The sequence below is a fragment of the Bos mutus genome, chromosome 8, assembly GCF_027580195.1.
Source record: "Bos mutus isolate GX-2022 chromosome 8, NWIPB_WYAK_1.1, whole genome shotgun sequence".
Taxonomy (NCBI): Eukaryota; Metazoa; Chordata; class Mammalia; order Artiodactyla; family Bovidae; genus Bos; species Bos mutus.
The window spans coordinates 2,069,434-2,095,023 of NC_091624.1; the positions used below are offsets into that span (position 1 = coordinate 2,069,434).

General features: G+C 50.4%; 1 protein-coding gene across 1 annotated transcript in view; it reads left to right on the forward strand.

Moving 5' to 3' along the window:
• Positions 1–989: 989 nt before the first annotated feature.
• The window catches only part of DCDC2C (doublecortin domain containing 2C), a 69,124-nt gene continuing 44,523 nt past the window's right edge, over positions 990–25,590 (forward strand). The window contains exons 1-5 of the mRNA XM_070376061.1: positions 990–1,276; positions 9,146–9,197; positions 16,692–16,768; positions 20,045–20,173; positions 24,211–24,348. Coding sequence (XP_070232162.1) covers positions 990–1,276; positions 9,146–9,197; positions 16,692–16,768; positions 20,045–20,173; positions 24,211–24,348 — 683 coding nt within the window. The remainder of the gene's footprint in view (positions 1,277–9,145; positions 9,198–16,691; positions 16,769–20,044; positions 20,174–24,210; positions 24,349–25,590) is intronic.

The following is a 25,590-nucleotide window of genomic DNA, read 5'->3' on the forward strand; positions in this document are numbered from 1 at the left end:
TTTAGTGTCATTTAATGTCATTTAATGGAGTGCTTGGCAGTTGGATCCCTGGATTGGGAGGATCCCCTGGAGGAGGGCCTGGCAACCCACTCCAGGATGCTTGCCTAGGAAACCCCATGGACACAAGAGCCTGGCGGACCCCAGTCCATGGGACCACAGAGTCGGGTACCACTCACTCATGGGACACTTGGTAGTTCAAAGCCTGGCTGTGGCTGTGCAATAGCAGGGTTTCTTTATTACTTTTTTAAACAGTTGTACGAGACACTGATACTTTTATAACATCGGTATTCTGTGCCTTCAGAGGTACTTTAGCACTTCATACGTAGTCTACTGTCCTGAAAAGTTTGCTGAAGCCCATCAAAGCCACTGGAAAAATATAATCCTAGAAGCATTCTCTGTCTGGGTTGAAGAGGCGGGGCTTGCCTTTACCTGGAACAGGAAGTGACCTTCCCAAGGTCACCCAGGCCCTTGATTCGCTCCTGCTGCACACGAAGGTGCATTCTGAAGGTTACACTTTGGAGGCAGCGCGGCCAGCTGCACCTGCTCGCCTGGATTCCCACGTGCTCTGGATGGTTCGTGGCACATCCTCTGACCAGCTTTAATTGTCTGGATGGTCCTGTCCGCCATCTCCCCTCTGCTCGGCAGAGCGGGAGGCGGAGGAGCAGGGGGAGGGTCCCGGTGGGGCCCAGGGCACCCTTGGCCTCCCACCCCACACTGTGGCGGGTGCCTCCCTCCGTGGCCCCGAGCTCCGCGGGCCTCACCTGCCGGGACTCGGCTGCCCGTCGCCTGGCCTGGCCCTGCCCCCGCCCCTCCCCTGTCTGGCTTGGCCGCCTCTTTCCTGGGCGGCGGGGCAGGTGGGCGGCGGTCACAATTGCCGGTGGCGTCAGCGCGGGCGGTGGGACCGTGGACCCGGCGCCCCGGGGGCCGGGCTGCCCTGCGGCGGCTGGAGCACACGGGCGGCGGCCGGGCGGCAGCGGAGGTGCGCGGCCATGGGCTCGCGCGCGCCGCACGCGCTGGTGGACACCACGCCCGCCAAGACCATCGTGGTGTACCGCAACGGCGACCAGTTCTACGTGGGCCGCAAGTTCGTGCTGTCGCGGCGCCGCGTGGCCACCTTCGAGGCGCTGCTGGAGCAGCTGACCGAGCAGGTGGAGGTGCCGTTCGGCGTGCGGCGCCTCTTCACGCCGACGCGCGGTCGCCCGGTGCTGGAGCTGGACTCGCTGCAGGCCGGCGGCAAGTACGTGGCGGCCGGGCGCGAGCGCTTCAAGAAGCTGGAGTAAGTGCCCGCGGCCCGCGCGCCCCTGCCCCGCGGGGGCCGCCGTCCAGCCCCCCAGACGGGGACAGCGCCGACTCTGCCCGGCCGGCGCCAACTCCTGGCGCGCCATGCACCATCTGCCTGGTGATCAGGGCCGAGCAGAGTCTGTCCCCGGAACTTCAGTGATGCAGAGGGTCAGGAAGGGGATGGGGAGAGGACGGCGGGCCTGGCAGTGAAAATAGGGCGCCAGGGCGCGCCTCTTTGGAAAGGCGGGAAGCTCTGCGGGGAGAAGGGGAGCTGGCCACACAGAGCAGAGAGGGAGGCAGAGCTGGGTCATAACTGGTCCAGACTGGCGTCCCTGGGGACCTGGGCGCACGCCCTTCCATGAGTGTGCCTCCTGAAGAGTGCTGTGGGCCTGCTCACCATTCTCTATCCTGCTAGATTCAGACCCTACTGAGGACAGGCACCTAGGATTCTGGAAGTTCTGGCAGCTAAGGAAATGCAGATGTGCCTTCCAGCCTCTGAATGCCCGCCGGGAGCAGGGCAGGGATACCCCTGCCACCCCAGCGCTGCAGAGGTCAGGACCGCAGCTGGGGAAGGATGTAGGTGTCCTGAGCAAACAGGCCCATGTACCAATTCCAGAGCCCCCTGGAAAGCCATGATGGAGCTGGCCGGGTTCAGGCCATCCGTAGTGCTTTGGGTGCCCACCCAGAGCGTGAATTCAGTTCTGTTTCATTTAGCCTGGGGATGGTATTAGTGCAATACCAGTTTGTGAGATCTTTCAGCAAATGGGGTCACCACACTTCTGTTCATAGCCTTACTTTTCTCTCCAGGAGTACGTCTGTCTCTGTGCTCTGACAGTCTTCATCGTTTCTGTAAGCTCTGGGTACCTCGTTATACAAATGTCATATCAGTGCCGCGCTTTCTTAAGTTCCTTAACAAAAGCTATTGTGCGCGTCTTCCTGGAGGGCAGCCTGGGAGAACTGGGGAGGCTGCGAGGGCCTTTCCGTGTGTGTTTCGGGGAGATAAGACACAAACAGAAGTAACTGCAGAGGAGAAAGCAGAGACTGCGCGGACAGGCACAGGTGTTGAAGTGCAGGACCTCAGAAAAGGCTTCCTTTAGAGAGCAGAATCCGCCTGCAATGCAGGAGACCCTGGTTTGATTCCTAGGTCAGCGAGATCTGCTGGAAAAGGGATAGGCTACCCACTCCAGCATTCTTGGGCTTCCCTTGTGGCTCAACTGGTAAAGAATTCGCCTGCAATGTGGGAGACTTGGGTTTGATCTCTGGGTTGGGAAGATCCTCAGGAGAAGGGGAAGGCTACCCACTGCAGTATTCTGGCCTGGAGAATTCCATAAACTGTATGGTCCATGGGGTCGCGAAGAGTCAGACACAGCTGAACAACTTGCGCTGCACAACAGAGCGGAAGGAGAAAATCACTTGTTTGTTCATCCTCCATGGATTCCCGGGCTGCCTTGGCGTCACTCACGTCTCGTGTCTTCCTTTAGAGATGTCATTTCTGTTCCTTACATGTTGTTGACGCCATTTCTTTTATTGTGAAATATGTCCTGTACACAGAGGAGTGTGTGTGTGCTCAGTTGCTGAGTCATGTTCAGCTCTTTCGACCTCATGCACTGTAGCCCTCCAGGCTCTTCTGTTCGTGGGATTCTGCAGGCAAGGATATTGGAGTGGGTTGCTGTTTCCTCCTCCAGGGGATCTTCCCCACCCAGGGATCAAATCTGCATATCCCGTGTCTCTTGCATCTCCTGTGTTGTCAGGCAGATTCTTTACCACTGAGCTTCCTGGGAAGCCCCATATACAGAGGAGTATGTGCAATTTTATGTGTAGTTTAAAGAATAGTAATAAAGCAAGCCTCTGTGTGAACCACGATCGGGATTCAGGAAAAGAGGATGACCAGTATTTTCAAAACCTCCTATCTCCACTCCCATCCCTTGCCCACACGGAAACACTATTTTGGCTTTTGTGATAATCATCGTTTCATAATAATCTATCCCTGAAGGATACATTTTTTCCCAGTGTTTTATGTACTTTATGTAAATGCAATTATGCTGTGTGTATTTTGTTACTTGCTTTTTCACACAATAATATGCTTCTGAGGCTCATCCATGTTGTTGCTGCTGCTAAGTCGCTTCAGGTATGTCTGAATCTGTGTGACCCCATAGACAGCAGCCCACTAGGCTCCCCCGTCCCTGGGATTCTCCAGGCAAGAACACTGGAGTGGGCTGCCATTTCCTTCTCCAATGCATGAAAGTGAAAAGTGGAAGTGAAGTCACTCAGTTGTGTCGGACCCTCAGCGACCCCATGGACTGCAGCCTTCCAGGCTCCTCCGTCCATGGGATTTTCCAGGCAAGGTACTGGAGTGCGGTGCCATTGCCTTCTCCGTCATCCATGTTAACAGCATGTAACTATAGGTCATTCGTTTTCACTGTTAGGTATTATTTTGTTGACTGACATACCAGTTTATTTATTCAATCTGTTGGTGGATAATTGGGGTTATTTTAAACTTCATGCTAAGTCAGCACACTTGTGCACATTCCTCTACCCATCTCCTGGTGCACGTGGGTGAGACTTCCTCCCGGACAGCATGTGGGTTATTGGTTGCTGCGTGTCCTGTTCATGTGAGCTTACTGGTGGGAAGCAGTGTTTATTGTCTCATAGTTCCTCCTACCAGGAAGTCTGGAGCAACTTAGTCAAGTGGTTCTGCTTCAGAGACTCTCGTGTGTTTGCAATCAAGATGCTGGTGCAGTCACATCTGAAGGCCTGACGGGGGCAGGTGCTTGCAGGCTCATGCCCATGGCAGGAAGCTTCATCCGTGTTGTGAGTCATCCACGGGAGATCTAGCTGCTGGGTCTCCTGGGCAGGAGTGGTCCAGCCCGAAGCCACAGTGGCTCTTGTTACAGCTGCATCTCTGTTAGGCTGTCTTCTCTCGCCCTCTGCCTCATTATCTCTCTGTGCTGCACATTTTTACTTTTAAAACTTATTTGCAGAAATAATATGAATGGTATCATCCCAGGTCACGGTCACTTTAACACAGCTTCAGAGTGTGGGGTGGTTCGGACCACCCAGGGGTCTCTAGGAGAGTGGGTCATGACGACCCCCTGGCTGGCGGGCCCTGAGGCCATGCTTTGTCTGTGGTTCATCCTCTCTGCTCTCTGCTCCCAGCAGCCACCACCCCGAAACCAAAGTGGCCCCAGACACCGGGCTCTTGTCTTTCTATTTCCTTTCTTTCCTGGACTGTGCTGACCCCTCAACTACCTTGTTACGTTGCAGAGGTGTGTTTTTCAGTTTGTCCAGTTGTACTTGTTTTTAAGAGGACACGTTGATCAGGGTTCCTTAGTCCACGGTTCCCGGAGCCGAGGTCTTCTCGTCCTTTTTCTTTTTGTAATAAATCTGTGGATGACGGTGTCCTTCAGCCCATGGAAGGCGCTTTTCATTGTCTTCTAACTCAGTGGTCGCTGATGAGAAATCAGCCATCATCTTTCGCTTCTTTGAAAGTAAAGTTTTATCCTTTTTGGCTTTTTGAAATGCACGGGTTGAGTCCGGATGCTGTGCTTTTAGCAGCGTGTCTAAGTGCGGCCTTCCTGGCGCTCCCTGCGTCCCAGATGGTGGTGTCGCCGGCTCGGGGGAGTTCTCAGCCAGCCTCTCCGGATGCGCTCTGCCTTGTCTTCCCGCTCTGCTTCCAGTGTCCGGGTGGGTGTGGGCGAGCCTGTTTCACTGGCTCAGACCTCCTCTTTCTCGTCTCTCTCTCTCTCTCTCTCAACGTTGTGCTGTAATCTAGGCACTCTCTTCACATAGATCTTCTGATTAATTTTTCTGCCTCTGTGTCCTACACTATCAAACCTACTCATTGAATTTTAAATCATTTAATTTTTCATTTCCAAACATGCTGTCTGGTTCTTCTTTCAAAGCTTCCGTTTTATTCTCTTGGGTCTCTCGGTCCTGCATGTGTTTTCAGGTTTGCCTTTTGTTGAGGTCTTGTCCCGCTGTGATCTGTTGGGGATTTTCTCCCGGGACTTGGAAGCGACGAACCGGAAAGAAGGACACGTGGACAGTCTCTTGCAAGGACTGACAAGTTTATTTCTGCAGTCAAGCTTTTTTATAGAAGCAGGAACAAAGAGCTTAAAGTATGCGGCCAGCAGAGCGCATACGGAGTTAACACATAATCAGTAGAAACATTTCAAGGACAGCGCGCTCTAAATGACTCATGGGCTTCTCCCACAACCCGCTCTCACAAGTAACATCCCTATTTATTATTAACTCTTGGCGCCCAGCATAACCAAAGGCAGGAGATGTCTTTCTGTCCGTAGCGCAAAGCCGAGTGCTTCTGGCCCTTCGCCATTTTCCCAGGGACTTTCTCGTTTTACAGCTATTTTGCACTGCGCTTCCCAACATGATCTGTGCCTGCAATCCCACTATTTGAACTTGCCTCCGTCTTCTCTTCTTTCACCTGGTTTTCTCCTGTGGTCCTTGCTACCCTTGTTAGTTTACTTACGTTTTGAATGCAAATGACTCCTTTTCCACGGAATTCGTGTTTTGAGGAGATTCTTTGAGGCCCGAGATAAAAGTGAGATGTTCCGGAGGGGATTTCCATTTTCTTCTCCCAAATGCCCAGGATGCTCCCTATCCAAAGGGCCCTCCAAATTGTCAGTATCTTGAGTTTTTCAGGGCCACCCAGATAGAGGTATTTTGTGAGCTAGCTGGCTTGCGATCTAAGTTCTTAATGGCATATGCAGATGTGCAGACTTGACATCCTATTGCTTTTGAAGAAAAATCATAGACGTCACAGTTGCCAAGAGGTGGCGTCTGGATTGGGGCTTCCCAGGTGGCGCAGTGGTAAAGAACCCGCCTGCTCGTGCAGGAGACGCAGGAGGCCTCTCATTTGTGGAGAGACTTTCAGGGCTTATTGAAAATGTTTTGGACTCATGGCAGAAATACTGAGAAAGACGTTGAGGTGTTTCTTTTCCTGGATTTCTTAAGGTCAATTATTATATTCTGTAGGGAATGGAAGGTGATCCAGTTCACTGAGCAGGAAGGGGAGGAGGGGTTCCCACGTGGTGGAGACCCTCTGTTATTTTGCATTTTCCGGGTACCTTCACTGCTATCGAATGGATGGGAGGGGTTTGCATGCAGAGTTCAACATGGAGAGGCATTTGGATTTCGCTTCTTCACTACCTTTTAAATCAATGAAGTATGAAATCGGAACCCAGATGTTGGTGAATAAAGCTCTGAAAACTGTTTGGGCTTAATTTACATTGGTATCAGTGAGCTAGCACTTGTCCGAATGTATATTCTGTACTTACTGAGCCACTGAGTGGCTAAAATTAATTTCCACCGCAAATAAGCTTCTAATTGTGCCGCCAGCGGATGAACTTTGAAGTGCAACCTGATGATATATGAACCGCCCCGGAGGTCTTCTCATAATAACGGCTGTGAAACGGTACATTGGGAAGACAAGCAGCGTAAAATCTACGCAAATCCAGTCATCATTCACATTTCCTACACTTTCTGGAATAAATTAATTTGAGATGAGAAATATAATTTTTTCTCTATAAAACAAAATATTGTAGGCTAATAATTACTTAAAAGATAAATGTCCCATAAAGCCTGGAATTAATGATTTGTGGAGAAAGTTGTATTCACAATAAAATGTAGATCAAGGCATTCTGTGTGTATATGTTTGTGTGTGTGTGCATGTGGCACATATGTGTGCACACATGCATGTATGCATGTGTGTATGTGCACATGTGCATGTCTCAGTGTGCATGTGTGTATGTCTGCATGCACATGTGTGAACATATGTGTATGTATGTCTGCACACACATGTACGTATGCATGTGTGTGTGTGTGTGTGTGTGTGTGTGTGCATGTGTGTTTGGGGAGACCCTAAAGAATCTGAACTATGGTAGGAGTTTTTCCTGTTTACCTTAGGAGTCTGTTGTTGAGATAAAAAGTGAACGTGCTGTTAAACTCTGGCAGCTTGGTGGCACCCGGGTCTGTCCGCGAGTCTCCTAACCCCCACTTGCACCTGAGCACTAGTCGGGGTGGGGAGGGGGGAAGAACATGTGCAGAGGCCAGCACGCCAGGGGGCAAGGAGTGTGGTCTCTGGGCTGGGAGACCTGAGCTGGACAGGGTCCTGGCTGTCCCCGTGTGGTAGCACTTAGCCGGTTGAACAGCCTCGCTGAGACTCAGCCTCCTCATCAGAAGAACAGGGCTCGTTGGTGTCTGCTCCAGTGTGGGTTTTGATGACGCAGTGGACACAGCACTTTGAAATGCCCAGCATGGTCCTCGCGGTGGGCTTCTGTCTTGCTTTTGTTCTCCAGAAGCAGCAAGGGGGCACCTTTCACACGAGCATCTAGGCTCTGCTTCAAGTTCCTGCTCCCCAACCCCCCACACCCCCAAGGAAACCCAGGTCCATCCAGAAACCTCCTCCAGGCACCTGGCTTAATGACCCGGGTCCGCCGGCTCTCTGAGGAATCGCTTGTCCCCTCTTTGCATTCTGTTTCAGTGTTCTTTGGCAGACAATGTGGAGACAATAAATAGCATTTTGTGGCTGTTCAGTCTTTTTGTGCCTTAATTTTCCCATATTTATTTTTACCTTTTGTTTTCCACTTCATGATAATAAGTTGTGTCATGTGGGGGATTAATGTTCATTGTCAAATATGTAATTTGGGGATTCAACCCTAAAATGCCTATTTGGAGACAAGCAGAAGTGTGCGTGGAAGGGACCTATAAGCCAAGGGTGGTGAGTTGAAGATGTACAGTCTCTTCAGTTCACAGTTTTCAAAGGTTTGAATTGGCTGCAGCATTTTATAACGGAGGTATTCATGTGATATAAAATTTTGGTTTCCATTAAAAAATAGAGGATTTTATTGTTTAAAAGGACTGAGTTTTTAGTTGCCTGCATTTCCACAGGAAAACAGTGCCCAGGAGTTACGCGCCCTGTCGATCTCAGAGGGACCCTCACTCCACTAGCCGCAGACCCCACCATTCCCTAACACCACCCTTTGCAAGCATCAGCTTTCACTTGCCTCCGTAGGTGTCTGAGCTTGTGACTCCTGACTGCATAGTAAGTGCTTAAAAATGTCTTTTCCTTCCATCCACCAACTCTTAGTCAATCCTTCTCTGACTGTGGCTAAAATCATTGTCAAGAACAATCTCAAATATCTAAAAAATTGTTTTAAATCAGAAGAAAGCCTTAACACATATACATTTTAATGTATTCTGTTTTATCCTTAAGAACATCTGCTCTGTCTTTGAGGCATATGGAACTCTTCGAAAGTCCTCAGGTAACAGCTGTGCCTGTGGGGCTCACACACATTTGATTCCTCTGGCTCCTTCCACTGTTCACGTTTGGCAGGATGGGGTCCAGGACGACGTTCCGTGGGACGTGCGGGACAGTGCAGGCGCGAGGAGCTGGGCGGGCCGTCCGGGTCTCCGCCCTGACTGTGGCGGGTAGTGGACCCTGGATGAGCCGCGAGTGACCCTGTAAAGTTTTCCTCTTTGAGTCCTTCCCAAGGTTCCTCTGTGATTAATAATGTCGTGCGAGGGAGAGCAATGCCAGTTGAGGACAGTGTTCCCGAGTGGCGCCAGCGGTGGCAGCACCAGGTACGGGCACTTCCCTGCAGTGACACTGCTGTCGCACGTGGGCGTGGGCGTGCGCGCCGCTTAGATTTTAGTTTTAAGTCGCTATGCAGTGGGATGTGACACTGCTGGCGCATGTGGGCGTGGGCGTGCGCGCCGCTTAGATTTTAGTTTTAAGTCGATATGGAGTGGGATGTTATGATGCCGAAGACGAGACGCCTCCAAAGAGGCTCAGATTTTCAATCTAAATATCTACCTTCTAACTAGGTTTCTCTCTCTTCTTTTGCAGTTATATTAATATAGTTCCCAGAAAGCCTGCAAAGATGAGGAAGTTGAAGGAAGTAAGTGCTCACTGCCAGCTACTAAAGAGGGGATAAAGTGGATGACTTGGTAAAAATGGAAACGTCAGTGTGGAGTAATTGACGTTTCGTAGAAACAGCCTTTTGTAGGGAATGCCTACAAAGGCAGCTGCTCCTGAAGCCAGAAGTCACTGGGCAAGCGTGTTCTGTCAGAGCACCTCAGTCACCAAGGTGGTGGCCGTGGGCGAGAATGTTCTAAGACTGCCGTTAGGGAGAGAGCAGATCCATCCACCCAGTTAGTGAGATGCAGTGTGCTGCCATTCATTAAGCCTTTTAACTCCTCTTTAGTTTTGGGGATTTGGAAAGACAGGTGTCAGGAAAAGTTATTTTTAAGTCGCACAATGTTGAAGCTCATTATAATGTTAAATTCAGAGATTTGCTCTATGTTCCCAACATTTCTGTGCTTGAAAGACATTTGAAAGGTCTACAAGATGGAACCATCCCTCACTCTATTCACCTCGCTTGGGTCTTAGCTAGCAAACAAACAAACCGTAGCTCACATGTGAGTTAAAAGAGATCCGCGTTTTTAATGAGCAACAAAAATCACCAGGTGAGCAAGATAGCCTGATGCTTTGTAGAATGCAAGATGATTTTACTTTTTTATTTTATAAATGGGCTTTTGTGGAGTATTTCAAAGGTGAGCTGTTTTTAGAGTATCTGCTTCTACACGTGGTAATTTTGCTGTTAAGTTCTCTCCTCTGTAAAAAGAAGATGAGAATGTGTGTTAGACAGTGTGTAATATGAAGATTACATGATGAAATATATGTAGTGTACCAGCACTAAATGTGTCGGTTCTCATCCTCCACGTCCTCTAAATGTCCTTGAACTCCAGCCAGGGCTGCAGTCAAGGACGGCCCAGTGGTGCTCGCTTTGCCCCCAGGCACCAGCCTGCAAACGCGTTTAGCGTTACTTGCCCACCTTAGACTGTCACTTGCCAGGGACGGGGGAAAAGTTCCTGACCAGAAAGCAATTGGCAGTCACCGAATTTCAGAGCTGCCTTAGTAAAGAGAGAGGAAATGTGTATGGTCATCTTTAACCCCTAGGTCCCTGCATCTCCCTCTCCAGGCGGGGCAGAGAGTGGGATTAAACACCAGTTCTGAAGAGGACCTCTCGATGGTAACTGTTCAAATTTGAGTCTATGTTTATCCTTTGTACATTGCAATGATTTAAAAACATTAGACTTGATTACAGGTAACATTTAGCATTTTAGGACAGGAAGGAGACTTCCTAGAGTATCTCATCAAAGCTCCCTGTTTTCTGACTGAGGACGCTGTGATGGGAGACGTTAGGACAAGCCTTGTGTGAAATGTGGGTACCACCCCATCTTCTCCAAGTCGGGCCTAGATTCCAGGGCCCTCACACCAAGGTTGTGGTTGCCCAAGGAATTTTCTAATTGTTCTTTTGAAATTTGCACTCTTTCATTAAAAAAAAAAAATCTCATTTTAAAGTCATTCTTGCTGAGAAAAATGTCAAAATTGCCGTGCAGAAAAGCTCAACGAGGAAAGCGAAAATCGCCCATGATCCCTCCTCCCGAAGATCAGCACTGTGTGTGTTTCGTCATGTCCGTTTCCAGCGGCCTTTCTCTGCACAAGTAGCGAATATCTAGCTATCTACCCTCACAGACACACATGTACGTACAGTATGTGTGTGTATATATTTAAAGAGAGGCAGTCCACTAACACACACTGTTCTCTTCTTTTTATTAGTTAAGTATCATGATAGTTTAACCTAGTAAAGGATCTCCTGCAACATGGTTTTTAGTGGCTGCAAAATGTTGCATTATGTGAGTCTATCACAATTATTTAACCCGCTCCCTGTCAACAGACCTTCCATCCTTTTGCACGTTCATTATTGTACCCAGGCACTGGGATGGCCCCCGATAGAGCCCTCGTGATTGTAAGGAGGAGGAGTTAGGCGCACAATTGTAGCCTCTTTAATGTTGACTTCCGGCACGTCTCTCAGAGCATGTGCTGCTTCCAGGGCACACGTGACGGCGTTCCCGTGAGAACGCCACTCCCGCCCTGGAGTGCTCCGTGTCCTGTGCAGTGGGGAGGCCTGGAGGTGCTTGACGGTCACCCCCCAGCCCCCGCTCCTTCGGTAGAAGATGTCACTCCCTGAAAGTGGCTCGTGATTATTGCTGTTTGATGTGTAAATCCTTGTCTTGGTGGGACTGTAGTGTTTTCACAGCCTCTGTGAGGTAGCTTTGCAAGAGAACGTGGTGTTGAAAGCTCCCCAGACCTTGTCAGAAGTCGAGGCCGTGGGCTCCCCTCCTGTACCCCCTCCAGCCAGCTCACTCAGTGCACACGCTGGGGCTTAAGGATGTTTATGGCAGCATTTATTATTATTATTGTAATTTCAAAAACCTGGGAACCATGTGAATGTCCATCAATAGAGAAATGGTTGAATGGTTTATGACATCTTACTATGATTAGATCCATAGATATGGATCTGAAATAATACCTCTTAGAGTGTTGTGGGGTTTGAGACGGTGATGGGCCTGTTGTAAGAACTCAGTAAATCATTGGAATTATTACTCATAGTATCTTTATGTTGGAATAGCTGACCCTACCTGAATTTGAAGTCCATGAATGCCTACCAATTTGAACACCAGTGAAAACTGTTAAAAACACTAAATATAATATACTGTAAGTTTTGGCCAAGTCCAAATATTCAGGGTTTATATGTTTTACTAAATTATTCTGCCTTATTTTGTGATACAGTAATGCAGAGTAGGCGTGCCTAGCTTTTTGTAGAGTATTCTTTCACAGAACTTACATTGTGGTCAAAATATTAAATTAATGCGAAAATTGAAGAAGCTTCTTAAGAGATCTTAGCTTAGCAAAAAAATTTACTTAAAATTAATTAGAATATCATAGCAGTACATTTCCTATAACCATAGAAATGACGTGTGCTTCAGTGTAATGAATCTGGAATTGCCTTTCATTCAATGGAGGGACGAGGAAAATTAGACTCCAAGTAGTGCTCTTGGGATCTTGAGTTTCGATGATGGTGTCATGTTGATTTAATGAGAATGTCGACGGTGTCCAATTTTTAAAAAGACTTTTAATATAAACATTAAAAAAATTGTCATTTGTGTGTTTGGCTCCACGGGGCCTTCGTGGCTGAGCGGGCTTTCCCCAAGTGTGCCCAGTGGGGCTGCTCCCTAGCGTTGGGGCAAGGGCTTCTCATTGCTGTGACTTTTCTTGCTGTGCAGCGCCCGCGTTGGGGCCCACAGGCTTCACGAACTGTAGTTTGTGGGCTCCAGAGCTTGGCCTCCGTAGCTGTACATCTTCCTCCGAACCCCGTTATTTTGTGTTCCCTTTTTCGGAGAACAGAGTTGTACACCCAGTTCCTGAAACCAGAGACCTGTTCTTAGTTTTCCCCTCTCCCAGCTGCCCTGCGCCCCATCCCTCCCCTCGCCCCTCAAGTCCGTTCAGTTACTCCTCCGATTCTTGCTGACGCTGACTGCACCCGAGCTGCTCCTGGGAGCCCTGTGCCTTCCGCTGGCCTTCCGGCATGCTGCGCTTCCCTTTCCAACTTGATCACCTCGGTTCCCTGGTGCAGGCACTTCCAGGCCTGCCTCCTTGCTCCCGGGGGGTGGAGACTACTCTGCTAACCTTGACCTGGCCTTTGCGTTCTCCGTCAGCCCCACCTCTCACCACCCCTCCCTCTGAGTCCAGGATCTAGTCCAGCGCTTTCTGTTTCCCAGAGACCTTGTACCCACAAGGGTGTGTCCAAAGTCCTCTCACCAGGATGTTGCGCATATGCTGCTCCCCCAGCCTCATTCAACATTTCTTCCCACCCTCGACTGACTGGCTCCTTCCTGTAGTTCAGCTCTCAGCCTGGATGCAGCTTCCTCCAGGAAGCCCGCTTTGTGTCGCTGTGAGGAGGGGGTGCACCTGTCTGTGCCCCGTGCTGCCCCCACGGAGCCCTCACCACAGAGCTGCGTGTGCTTGTCCCCTTGTTTCCAGACTGCCCCTTCAATGGCCTGGGTCCCCATGCGCCCAGCACTTCCAAGGCAAGGTGTGATGCTCACCTTTGCGTCTCTAACACTTAGCACGGTTCCTCCCGTGGTGGGTCCTCCACAAATAAGGCTTAAGTAAATGAATGGAACCATGGCCGAGGGCCTTCTGGAGTCTGCAGCCTGGCAGAATTTGGACCAGGTACTGTCGCTGGGTCGGTTTTACTTGAGGCCCCGCTTCTGAGTAGGGACTTCCCAGGATGGCCAGCTGGCTGCATGAGTCAGTGGCCACCTGATGCTTTGTGATGGTTTCTCTGATTGCGGACTCAGCGAATCTGGAGTCATTCAGAGCACCAGTTCCAGCCTGTAAGTCCATTTGTCAGCAGGCAGCTGAAGTCCTCAGATATGCAGATGACACCACCCTTATGGCAGAAAGCGAAGAACTAAAGAGCCTCTTGAGGAAAGTGAAAGAAGAGAGTCAAAAAGTTGGCTTAAAACTCAACGTTCAGAAAACTAAGATCATGGCATCTGGTCCCATCACTTCATGGCAAATAGATGGGGAAACAGTGGAAACAGTAACAGACTTTATTTTGGGGGGGGCTCCAGAATCACTGCAGATGGTGACTGCAGCCATGGAATTAAAAGACGCTTGCTCCTTGGAAGAAAAGCTATGATCAACCTAGATAGCGTATTAAAAAACAGAGACATTACTTTGCCAACAAAGGTCCCTCTAGTCAAAGCTATGGTTTTTCCAGTGGTCATGTATGGCTGTGAGAGTTGGACTATAAAGAAAGCTGATCACCTAAGATTGATGTTTTTGAACTGTGGTGTTTGAGAAGACTCTTGAGAGTCCCTTGGACTGCAAGGAGATCCAACCAGTCCATCCTAAAGGAGATCAGTCCTGGGTGTTCATTGGAAGGACTGATGTTGAAACTGAAACTCCAAAACTTTGGCCACCTGATGAGAAGAACTGACTCATTGGAAAAGACCGTGATGCTGGGAAAGATCGAAGGCAGGAGGAGAAGGGGACAACAGAGGATGAGATGGTTAGATTGCATCACTGACTCAATGGACATGAGTTTGAGTAAACTCTGGGAGTTGGTGATGGACAGGGAGGCCTGGCGTGCTGCAGTCTATGGGACTGCAAAGAGTTGTACATGGCTGAGCAACCGAACTGAACTGAACTAAGCTGAGCTGAGCTGAAGTCCATCCTCCAGGGGAGCATGACAACGGGTCAGCTATGGGGCTTTTTGTCTGATGTTTGGCATGAAGAAGGCTGTGAGGGTGTTCACAGAGGGTTGTCGGAGCAGGATGGGGCCAGGGAGAGAAGGGACTTCAGGGCAACAAGACAAATAAGATCCGCTGCCGTTGCCTGGGCTCTTAGCTCTGAACTTCAGGCGCTTTGCTGAGCACTGGACAATGTGTTCACTCACTTTGTGTTACTGGTATCTCGAGCAAACCTATGTCAATGCACTACTTTTTTTTAAACTTTTTTTTTGCCTAATATATATTTTTAAATTTTTATTGAAGTGTATTTGATTTACAATATTGTGTTAGTTTCAAGTGTGATTGAAAAAGTGATTTGGTTATGCGTGTTTTTTAAGGTTATATTTCATTATAGATTATTACAAGGAATGGATATTGTCCCTGTGTCATATGGTGAGTCCTTGCTGCTTATCTGTTTTATGTGTAGTGGCTTGTACTGGTTAGTCCCAGTCTCCTCACTTATCATCCCCACTTTCACCGTCGGTGCCATAAGGTCTGTTTGTCTGTGAGTCTGTTTCTGCTCTGTATGTAGATTCACTTGTATTTTTTTTCAGATTTGACTTATAAGTAGCATCATGAAGTAGTCATCTTTTTCTGTCTGACTTACTGCACACGCACTGCTCTGATCTGCATTGCATACGCGGACAGACAAACAGGCTTAGGGAAGCGAGACAAACTGAGCAAGCTCACACGGTGATAAAGAGACGGAAAAAGTCCTGGAGTCAAGGATGACTCAACAAGGCTCCTAAGTGCTATATCGACATAGGTTCAAGTGCCCATTTTGCTAAAACCTATAATAAAATATTTTTGATGGCTTATTATAGCCAGGACACTTAATAGCTGTGTGTTCTTGGGAAGATTGTATAACCTCTGATTCTTTGTTACCTGGTTGTTTTGAGGATCAGACACGAATGCCTATAAAGGTCCGAGTGCAGCGCCTGGTGGGGAAGGCACTGGCACCCCTCTCCAGTGCTCTTGCCTGGAAAATCCCATGGACAGAGGAGCCTGGTAGGCTGTAATCCATGGGGTCGCTAGGAGTCAGACACGACTGAGCGACTTCACTTTCACTTTTCACTTTCATGCATTGGAGAAGGAAATGGCAACCCACTCCAGTGCTCTTGGCTGTAGAATCCCATGGACGGTGGGAGCCTGGTGGGAGGCTGTCTATGGGGTCACACAGAGTCGGACACGACTGAAGCGACTCAGCAGCAGCAGCGCCTGGTGCACAGTAGGCATCGACAAACCATCCGTGCTGCTTTGGCAGCCTCGAGAGTCTTCCATCATGGACACATGATGAAGTTTAATGACCCTGGTTAGTCGCTCAGTTGAGTCTGACTCTTTGCAACCCCATGGACTATAGCCCTCCAGGCTCCTCTGTCCATGGGATTCTCCAGGCAGAATACTGGAGTGGATTGCCATTTCCTTCTCCAGGGGATCTTCCTCCAGACCCGGGGATTGAACCCAGGTCTCCTGCATGGCAGGCAGATTCTTTACTGTCTGAGCCACCACCTTCAATAAAGAGCTCTAAAGCCCATTGGGTCCTGCCTCTTGGGGCAGATGATTGACTTGAGTCTTGAACCTGTCACCACCATCAGACAACAGAAAAGCATGTTTGTCTGACACTTGTTAGGAGATTATTGTATGGAATACCGGGGGAAAGGTCCAGAATCATGTATTTAATTGCTGGAGCCATTGAATCAGGCAGGTGATATTGGGGTTAGTGAATCATTAACACATAGAAAAGCAATTGGTTCATTGTTTCCGTAATTTTATGCAGTCAAGCAGAGAGCTGCTTCTTAGGGTAGCTGTACCTTAATAGAATTTTGCAAAGGATAATTTCTGTTGTTTTCTTTCTAAACTGGGTCTGCAAATTCATGGTAGATGTTGATATTCATGGCATTGGTTTTGTGGCTATTAGTATACGAGTATATATAATTTTTAAAATCTGTTTAGTTTTGGCTGAGCTCTTTGTCGCTCACCGGCTTTTCTCCAGCTGCGCCGTGAGGGCTTCTCGGCGTGGTGTCCTCTGGTGGAGCACCCGCTCTAGGGCATGCCGGGTTCAGCCGCTGCAGCTCCCAGACTCCACCCAGCACGGAGCGCAGCTTCCCTGGGCCCCTCTGGGGTCTGTTCTGTTAGCGGGGCTGCCCCACCTTTGCTTAGATTTTGGGCGGAAGCTGTGTGTCATGTCGGTGTTCAACAAGCATTTGTTAGCTTGACCTGGGTTCTGGGCTTCCTTTGTCTCCTTGCAGATCAAACCGGTGGTGCACTGCAGCATGAGCGTGCCTTCCAGATGGCAGACGTTCCATCGCACATCCCGACAAATAAAGTGAGTTCAGTGGCGGCGGGGGCCCGAGTCCCTTAAAGACAGTAGCCTCCCTACTCTGCCTTCCTCCTCGTCCTCCCCCTGCTCACCCTGATGTCTCTTCCATCTTCCCAGAACCTTCTGTTCGATTCCGCCTTGCAGGTGCCACGTGTTCTCTCAAGAACCTTGATTTTGGAGAAGCAACCCCATTGCCCCACCGCAGTTCTCGGGTCACGTGGGGGCAGGAACACGCAATTTAGTCTCCGTTTTTTTCATTTATTTTGCAGTCTAGTCATTACAGCTGCTGGATGGTGATCGGAAATGTAGAAGTTCTGTTCCCAGCGAAACTTAAAAAACAAACAGAAAATAGTTATGATGGCTTTCAGAGTTTCCGATGTTCGAGCGAGGAAGGTAGTTTAAGCCTCCCTGCTGAACCGGGAGCTGGGGTAGCTGGAGTGGAGGCTATTGAGGGTGAGTTCTGTAGCAGCCAAGTGCTGGAGACAAAAGCTGACACACCTCCCCTCTCTCCTGGTCCTGCTCCCAATGGAAGGAATTCCAGTGATTTTGCAGGTCCTGGCTCCCTGTCAGAGGGGCCCCAGCTCGGGTTGGTCTCAGCCTTGAGTAGCCAAGGCTCCACTTTCCAGTCGGTTGTCCTTCCTGTCCCTGCTGATCAGCCAAGAGCTGGGGCGCCAGAAGCAGGGAAGCCCCTGCGCAACCAGCGGAGCCCCCGACGGAGACACCCAAGGGCATCATGAGCAAACATGGCCTGCTGGTTAGCGAAGCTGCTCTTTCACTTACCCTCAAAAACCCAGCCATCATTTCTGTAAGATACTTTTCCTTAGCCTTCTGGAAGGGAGCCACTCACACAGCCAAGATCTTCCCACTGGGCCTTTTATTCATCTGAGAACTGTTCTGAAATAACAAGAAACGGTATTTCTAAATTTCGTGAAAGACATCTCTTTCTGAAGAATGGATAGAAACCTGAGGGAACACTACTGGCTTACGGGTCCTTCCTGGCAAAGACACATTTCCATGATGTATGTGTATTTTTTGTCCTGACCCAAGTTTTCAGTGGTTCTCACTTCCTTTCTAGGCTGTTTTTTCCTATGATAAACCCGTTATTGTAAGGCCTGTGCTTTGTTCTGTACACGGTGTGCTAGAAACTCCACCAGATGGACCCAAATACCATCCAAATGCAGGGCTCGCACGGAGACCTTATAATTTAAAAACAAACAGAAAATAGTTAAGATGGTTTTCAGAGTTCTCAGTGTTTGAGGGAGAAAGGTGTTTTGACCTTTCCTCACCATGACCACCACCACCACCACCACCATCACCACCACCACCACCATCACCATCACCATCACCATCACCACCATCACCACCATCACCACCACCACCATCACCACCATCACCATCACCACCACCATCACCATCACCACCATCACCACCACCACCACCATCACCACCATCACCACCATCACCACCATCACCATCACCACCATCACCACCATCACCACCATCACCATCATCACCACCATCACCATCACCACCACCACCACCACCACCATCACCACCATCACCATCATCACCACCATCACCGCCATCACCGCCACCATTGCCACCATCGCCACCATCACCATCACCACCATCACCACCATCACCATCATCACCACCATCACCACCATCACCATCACCACCATCACCATCACCACCATCACCACCATCACCATCACCATCACCACCATCACCACCATCACCATCATCACCACCATCACCACCATCACCATCACCACCATCACCACCATCACCATCATCATCATCATCACCATCACCACCATCACCACCACCACCACCACCATCACCATCACCACCATCATCACCATCACCATCACCACCATCACCACCATCACCATCACCACCATCACCACCATCACCATCACCATCATCACCACCATCACCACCATCACCACCACCACCACCATCACCATCACCACCATCACCATCACCATCATCACCACCATCACCATCACCACCATCACCATCACCACCATCACCATCACCATCACCACCATCACCACCATCACCACCATCACCATCATCACCACCATCACCATCACCACCATCACCACCATCACCACCATCACCACCACCACCACCATCACCATCATTATCACCATGATAATAAAATTCATTCCTGGATCCAGGTGCTATTTCCTACTTTGAAAAAACACTTCTTATTTAAAAACATTTAATGTTTGTCCTACTTAAAAGATTAATAGTAGCTGTCTGTGTTTGGAAAGACTTCTGGGGTACACCCTTCAGAAGCACCACTCGGTGGGAATGTCGCTACGAATCTTCAACATAGTAGTGACATCGCAGATGAGTTGTGATGCAGCTTGCACAGGACATCCTTTCAAGGTTTGTTTGGGGCAACATTTAAACATGGGAAAAGGTGGGCTCTGGAGTTTGCAGGCCTCTTGCCACAGAGCCTTAATGAGAAAATGGATTATTTATATTGGGTGCAAGCATGTTAAATTAAAATTTACATTTACCCTGAAAAAAAATAAGAGATGTATTTCTCCAGTTTTAAATTATTTGCATTTGGATGTGGCTCAGCGGGAAAGAACCCTCCTGCCAATGCAGGAGATGTGAGTTCAATACCTGGGTTGGGAAGATGCCCTGGAGAAGGAAATGCAGCCCGTTCCACAATTTTTGCCTGGGAAATCCCATGGACAAAGGAGCCTGGCAGGTTACAGTCTATGGGGTTGCGGAAGAGTCAGACATGACTTAGCAACCAAACAACAATATTATTCCATCATGCATATGTACCACATCTTCTTTATCCACCCCTCTGCTGATGGGCCTCTAGGTCGCTTCCACGTCCTGGCTGTTGTAAATGGTGCTGCAGTGAGCATTGGGATGCATGCATCTTTTTGCATTACGGTTTTCTCTGGGTATGTGCCCAGTAGTGGGATTTCTGGGTCCTGTGGAAATCCGATTTTTAGTTTTTAAGAAACCTGCATACTGATCTGTCCTAGTGGCTGTATCAATTTTCATTCCCACCAACATTGTAGAATTCTGTTTTGACAGAGGCGTTGTCTTTAAAGAATAGAGTGTAACCCTGGCCATTGGAGCATTCTGTCTCCCATGAGGCTGAGTCCCCGCCACTTGTGCCCCCTTCTCTGAGCTCAGGGCTCTGCGTGGTTTCCATGGTTCTGTAAGTGTGTGTTTTTCTTGAACGCCCAGCATTTCCCCCAGAGCATGAGGCACTAACACAGTCTTTTCCTTTAATCCTTGCAGTGTTTTCACAAGTGGAAGATTATTCACTCCGCCTGTAAGGATTATTTTACCCAAATTCAGCCTGATGCAGTGGGACAGCGTGCTGGCCACGGTCGGGGAGAAGGTCTTCCCTCTGGGAGGCGTTAGAAAGTAAGACTGCGGCCTGCCCCGGTGACCCGGGAAGTGGGGGGTTTCGGTGAGAACTTCTAGCCAGCACCAGCGAGGTCTAACATGAGGCTCGTGCGCTCTGGTTTTAACTCTTCGGGCAGGCAGTACTTCTGTAGTCTTCGGGCCATACTTATTTTTAACCAATTTTGTTCATTCACTCAATGAAGTTTAGTGAGTGTTCCCCTCTCACAAGGTGTGGTGAACAGGGCTACCCAGGCAGGTGTGTCCCATGACCCCACTGTGTCCCCGGGGCCCCCACACCCCTGCAGGTGGCCAGCAGTTAGAGCTGGGCAGGAGAAGTCGGGGGGCTGACCAGCCCATCGGAAGGGGTGGAGTCCTTGGACGGAGGAGGTCACAGTGGCCGCACCTGGGTCACACCGGGGAGGCGCCGAGCGTCCTGAGGTCTGTCTCCTCCTCCGGGAAATTGGAAACAAGAACAGTACCTGCTTCCAGGAGTTGTGCTGTGGTGAAGTGCCTGAGGAGCCCTTGGTGTGTTGTGAGTGTGGGATGGGCTGGCAATACTGATCAGAAGCAAGCGAGGAGTCTGGGGGAAACCGCAGATGGTCCGCTGTATACAGCTGGCGTCCTTGTGGGGAGGCAGCCAGGCCTGAGGCCGGAGCAGCCTCCGGGGTCCGCACCGTGCAGGCGCCTTGCTGTCTCGGGGCTGCTGTGTGTGTGCGTGTGTGTGTGCATGTGTGCGTGTGTGTGTGCATGTGTGTGTGTGCATGTGTGTGCATATGTGTGTGTGCGTGTGCGTGCATGTGCATGTGTGTGTGCGTGTGTGTGCATGTGTGTGCGCGTGCGTGTGTGTGCATGTGTGTGCGTGCATGTGTGTGGTCAGTGATGCACTGGGGAGGAGAGGGCTGGGGTGGCCACGGGGACAAGGTCCTGAGGAGATGGCAGGCGCTGGACCTGGAAGTGGGGAAGGTGGCCTCTTGTGAGTGGACGGGGGACAGCAAGCCGAGAGTGAAAGGAGAGGAAGCGTGGCCAAGCGGGGTTGGGGGCTCCATGAGCCTGGGCCCCGAATGTGCGGTGGGACGCCTTGCAGGGCCGCTGTTTCCTCTGATGCTTGGTGGCCCGGGGTCGGGGAGGAGGCAGATGGGTGGACAGGTCTGTGGCCGAGCAGGGGAAGGATCAGCCTGGGAGGGGCTCGGTGTGGAGGTGAGTCCAGGAATGGCGTGAAGTCGTAGCCAGAAGCCTGGTGGTTCCCGCAGGGAGGAAGGGGGCAGAAGTCATCGAGGCCGCGGCGCTGTGGCTGGAGGGGAAGGTGTGGCTGAGACAGCAGCAGAGCCTCCTCGGGCATCAAGCCCAGGAAGAGGGAGGGTGGCCTGCCCCCCGGCTCCCTGTCTCCCTGTCTCCCTGTTCCTGCTGGAGAGCACGGCGCTGAGTGGTCCCGGCCGAGTCCTGAGGCCCCGAGGTCTGGCTGTTTCCGCGCTCAGCGTCCGTGGAGCACGGTGGGCCGCGCCGGTGACCCTGACCCTGAGCTCGCTGCTTTCTCACTCGCTGGGGGCACTTCCGGCTCAGCTGCTCTCCGTCTTTCCCTCTGTGACGTTAATCTTCATCGTTTCTACCTGCGTTTCTTCTTTTGGCTCCTGTTTTAGCTTCTTTGGGGATTCCTATTGTCCGGGTGACGGCACTTCTCACTTTTATCCCCTAACTTTCGCTCTCCTTGTTCTGTTATCATTCCCTGCTTCATCCTGGGATGGCTCCTCTGTTTTTATCTTACAAACAATAATTGCTTATTTCTTTTTTAAAATTAATTAATTTTTTTATTGAAGGATAATTGCTTTACAGAATTTTGCTGTTTTCTGTCAAACCTCAACATGAATCAGCCACAGGTATACACATATTCCCCACCCTTTTGAGCCTCCCTCCCATCTCCCGCCCCATCCTACCCTCTAGGTTGATACAGAGGCCCTGTTTGAGTTTCCTGAGCCATACAGCAAATTCCCGTTGGCTATTTTACACATGGTAATGTAAGTTTCCATGTTACTCTTTCCATGCATCTCACCCTCTCCTCCCCTCTCCCCATGTCCATAAGTCTGTTCTCTATGTCTGTTTCTCCATTGTTGCCCTGTGAATAATTCTTCAGTACCATTTTTTCTAGATTCTGTATATGTGTGTTAGAATAAAGTATTTATCTTTCTCTTTCTGTCTCACTTCACTCTGTATAATAGGTTCTAGGTTCATCCACCTCATCAGAACTGACTCAAATGTGTTCCTTTTTATGGCTGAGTAATATTCCATTGTGTATATGTACCACAGCATCTTTATCCATTCATCTGTCTATGGACATTTAGGTTGGTTCTAAGTTCTAAGCTATTGTAAATAGCGCTGCAATGAACACTGGGATACATGTGTTTCTTTCAAGTAATTGCTTATTTCTTAGTTCCCTTATTTTATAAAGTTTTCCTTGTTCAAGCTCCTGCTCCATCTGTCCAAGCGCGTCTCCCGGTGGCGTCTCCCCAGCCATCCACCCCCAGCACCTTGGGGTCTAGGCCCCGGAGCCCAGGCTCTGGGGGGAGGCTGTCCTCCAGGCTACGGGAGGTCAGTCTGCCACCGCCCCGGGCCTCCCTCCATGACTCGCTGCTGGTGAGCTGTGAGCCCTCTGGGGCGACTGACACTGACTGTCCAAGGTGACAACAGGAGGGGAAGGGAGTTCCAAGCCCTGCCTCTCACCTGGAAGCCCGGGGCTCCGCTCCCAAGGTGTCTCACTGCTCTCTCCTGTCTGGGGGTCTCCTTCTTGCTCCTCCAGGTGACCCAAGGCAGCAGGGCCAGGAGCTGCCCTGGTTGGAAACAGGTGCTCAGGCCCCATCCTGGGCTCATGGATCAGCGCTTCCGAGGCGGGGGCCCAGCCTCTGTGTGTGAGCCAGCGCCCGGGCTGGTCCCATGCTCGCTGGGGTTTGGGGGTGTGCGATGGAGGGAGGGGTGGGTCCCGGGGGTTCCGCCCATCCCACGTGTCCTGCTTCCTTCTCTCGTCTCTGCTCCTGTGCTCGCTGCAGTTGTTGGGAAGCGTGTCCCCCACCCCAGCTCTGTGTCTCCTCCCCGGGGGCGAGGTGCTTTTCCTCCATCACATCCCATCCACAGTGGCCAGCTGAGTGCTGTCAAATAGCGCTCACCCCACACTTGCACCCTCTGCTCACTCTAAGTCAGCGATGAAGTCCTCCCCTTAGAATTCCAGGCTCGTGATTCAGTGTTCAGGTCCTCCGTGTGTCGCCTTTTGGTGGCAGCCAGCCCCCTGTGTCCCGGCTGTCTGCAGAGGCCCCTTCTGCTGCCTCACAGGCTTCCCTCCATCTTCCCGTGAGGAACTCCTATGCACCCTTCAAACCCCTGTGCACATTCTCCCGCCCCAGTGAAGCCCACAGTCGCTTCTGGTCTTTCTCTCCTCAGAACACTGGCACTTTGCCCTTCTCTGGTCCTATTGACTCTGGGGAAGCAGTGACTTTCTTACTCATATTTTTATCCAAGGCAATGCCTACTTCATTGTCTTGTGCCTAACAGATGCTCAACATTGAGTGAACTGAATGGTTTCTTAAACAAATGAATGAGTACATTAATACTTGCCGGAAAGAGTGCAGAATAAAAAGCAGACATATTTTAGTCTTTCGGTGCTTATAAGAAGGCATATTGTTCTCTAATAAATGCCAGGTTTTTTTTCAAGTATTGTTACACAATATAAGCCAATTTATTTTCATTTTAGCTGTTAATAGTTAAAATTAATTGAACAGCAACCTACAGCTTAAAGTGTTCTTCTCAAGGGCCTTTGAGCACTTGTACATAATTAAAAATATACTTTAATTAAAAAATCTGAAAATTGAAAGCAAGCCTAATCCTGGCAGAGCGTCCCCCTCAGGGCTCAGCGTGTTTGGATCACATTTGCTCAGAGAGCATCAGTCCCATTACTCCCCGTGTGGTCCACACGCCAGTCATGTTCTCTACTGGACGCCCCTTCTCCCCATCCCCGGCCCTGACATCTCAGCTCTTACATCTGCAGCCCGTTGCTCTTTCTTTATTCGCAGACTGTTTACAATGAATGGACATCTTTTGGACAACTCTAAGGATTTGCAAGACAACCATTTTTATGTGGCTGCGGGACTGGAAGCCTTCAAGAATTTCCCTTACTGGAAGTCCCCGAAGGTGCCAAGTGAAGTCCAACAGTGAGCACTTTCTGTTCCTTTTCTTGCCTGGTGAAACCTGCCCTTTCCCTGGCACCTCGCCCTCATGTAGCCAGTTCAGTTCAGGAAGTTCAGTCTCTGTGACCCCATGGACTGCAGCACGCCAGGCCTCCCTGTCCATCACCAACTCCTAGAGCTTACTCAAACTCATGTCCATCGAGTCGGTGATGCCATCCCACCATCTCATCCTCTGTTCAGGTATCTGTTCAGGAATCTGCTGTTTTCAGGCCAGTTCAGGTATCTGCTGTTTTTCTGAAATTTGATCTTCTCATTTTATATGTGATGCAGTTTTGGATTTTCAAAATCTTAGGCGTGGAGGAACGTCTGCTGTTGCGGAGAGTCACAGAGAGGCGAGGTCCCATGTCGAGTGCGTTGTCTTTCTCTGGGTGCCTGGGGTCACAGAGGTCAAAGGTCTAAACGTGCAAGATGGAGGTGGTCCCAGGCCACTGTCATGGTAACCCGCCCTCCACCTGGCACAGTTTGTTTTCTTAATTCAACTTGCTTTTCCTTCTGTAAAGCAGTGTGTGCCGGGGGGCAGTCTCTCCTGGTGAACAAAGCCGTGGTTTTACAGTAGATCCCAGACCTGGGTCTTTGGTCGTGGAGGAGGGGCTGGGACGTGGAGGAGGATGAGACGGCGGGCGCTGCGGTCCCGTCCCCTGAAAATTGTGACGACTGTCCCTCACTCCCCAGTGGCATCTGGGACAGGGCAGGCGGCCACATGAAGAGGAGGCCCCTGCTCTCCTGTGGGCTCCGGCCTGGGGGATGGCTAGGGTCTTCTCTGAGGCAGAAGAGCCCGGTGGCGGCGCCCCGATGCGCGCCCCGCGTCCTGCGTCGATGCTCCTGAGGACAGAGCGGGCTGCCTCTGCAGAGAGCCCTTCTCACTGTTCCCGGTCCTTGAGGTGATGAGACAGGTGGTTTGTGTCCGTCCCCAGGGCAGAATGGTGCTTGACCCCTCCGTGAATTTCCAAGTCCCACCCAGCTTGCTTCTCAGGCTGTATTTGTGTGAAAACCCTCCGTGCTCCCAGCTCCACGTATCAGACTGTAGATTCCAGTCCCCTCCGCCCTTTCTGAGTTGGCCGCCAGATGCAGACACCGCCCTGTGGGTCTGGGGCCCTCGGGGTCCTGACTCCGGATGAGCTCTGAGTGTCGGGCTCCCGGTGTCGTCAGGGCGGCCCCAGGCTCCACGGACCGACGTGCAGGAGGCTGCTCGCGGGACGGAAGGTC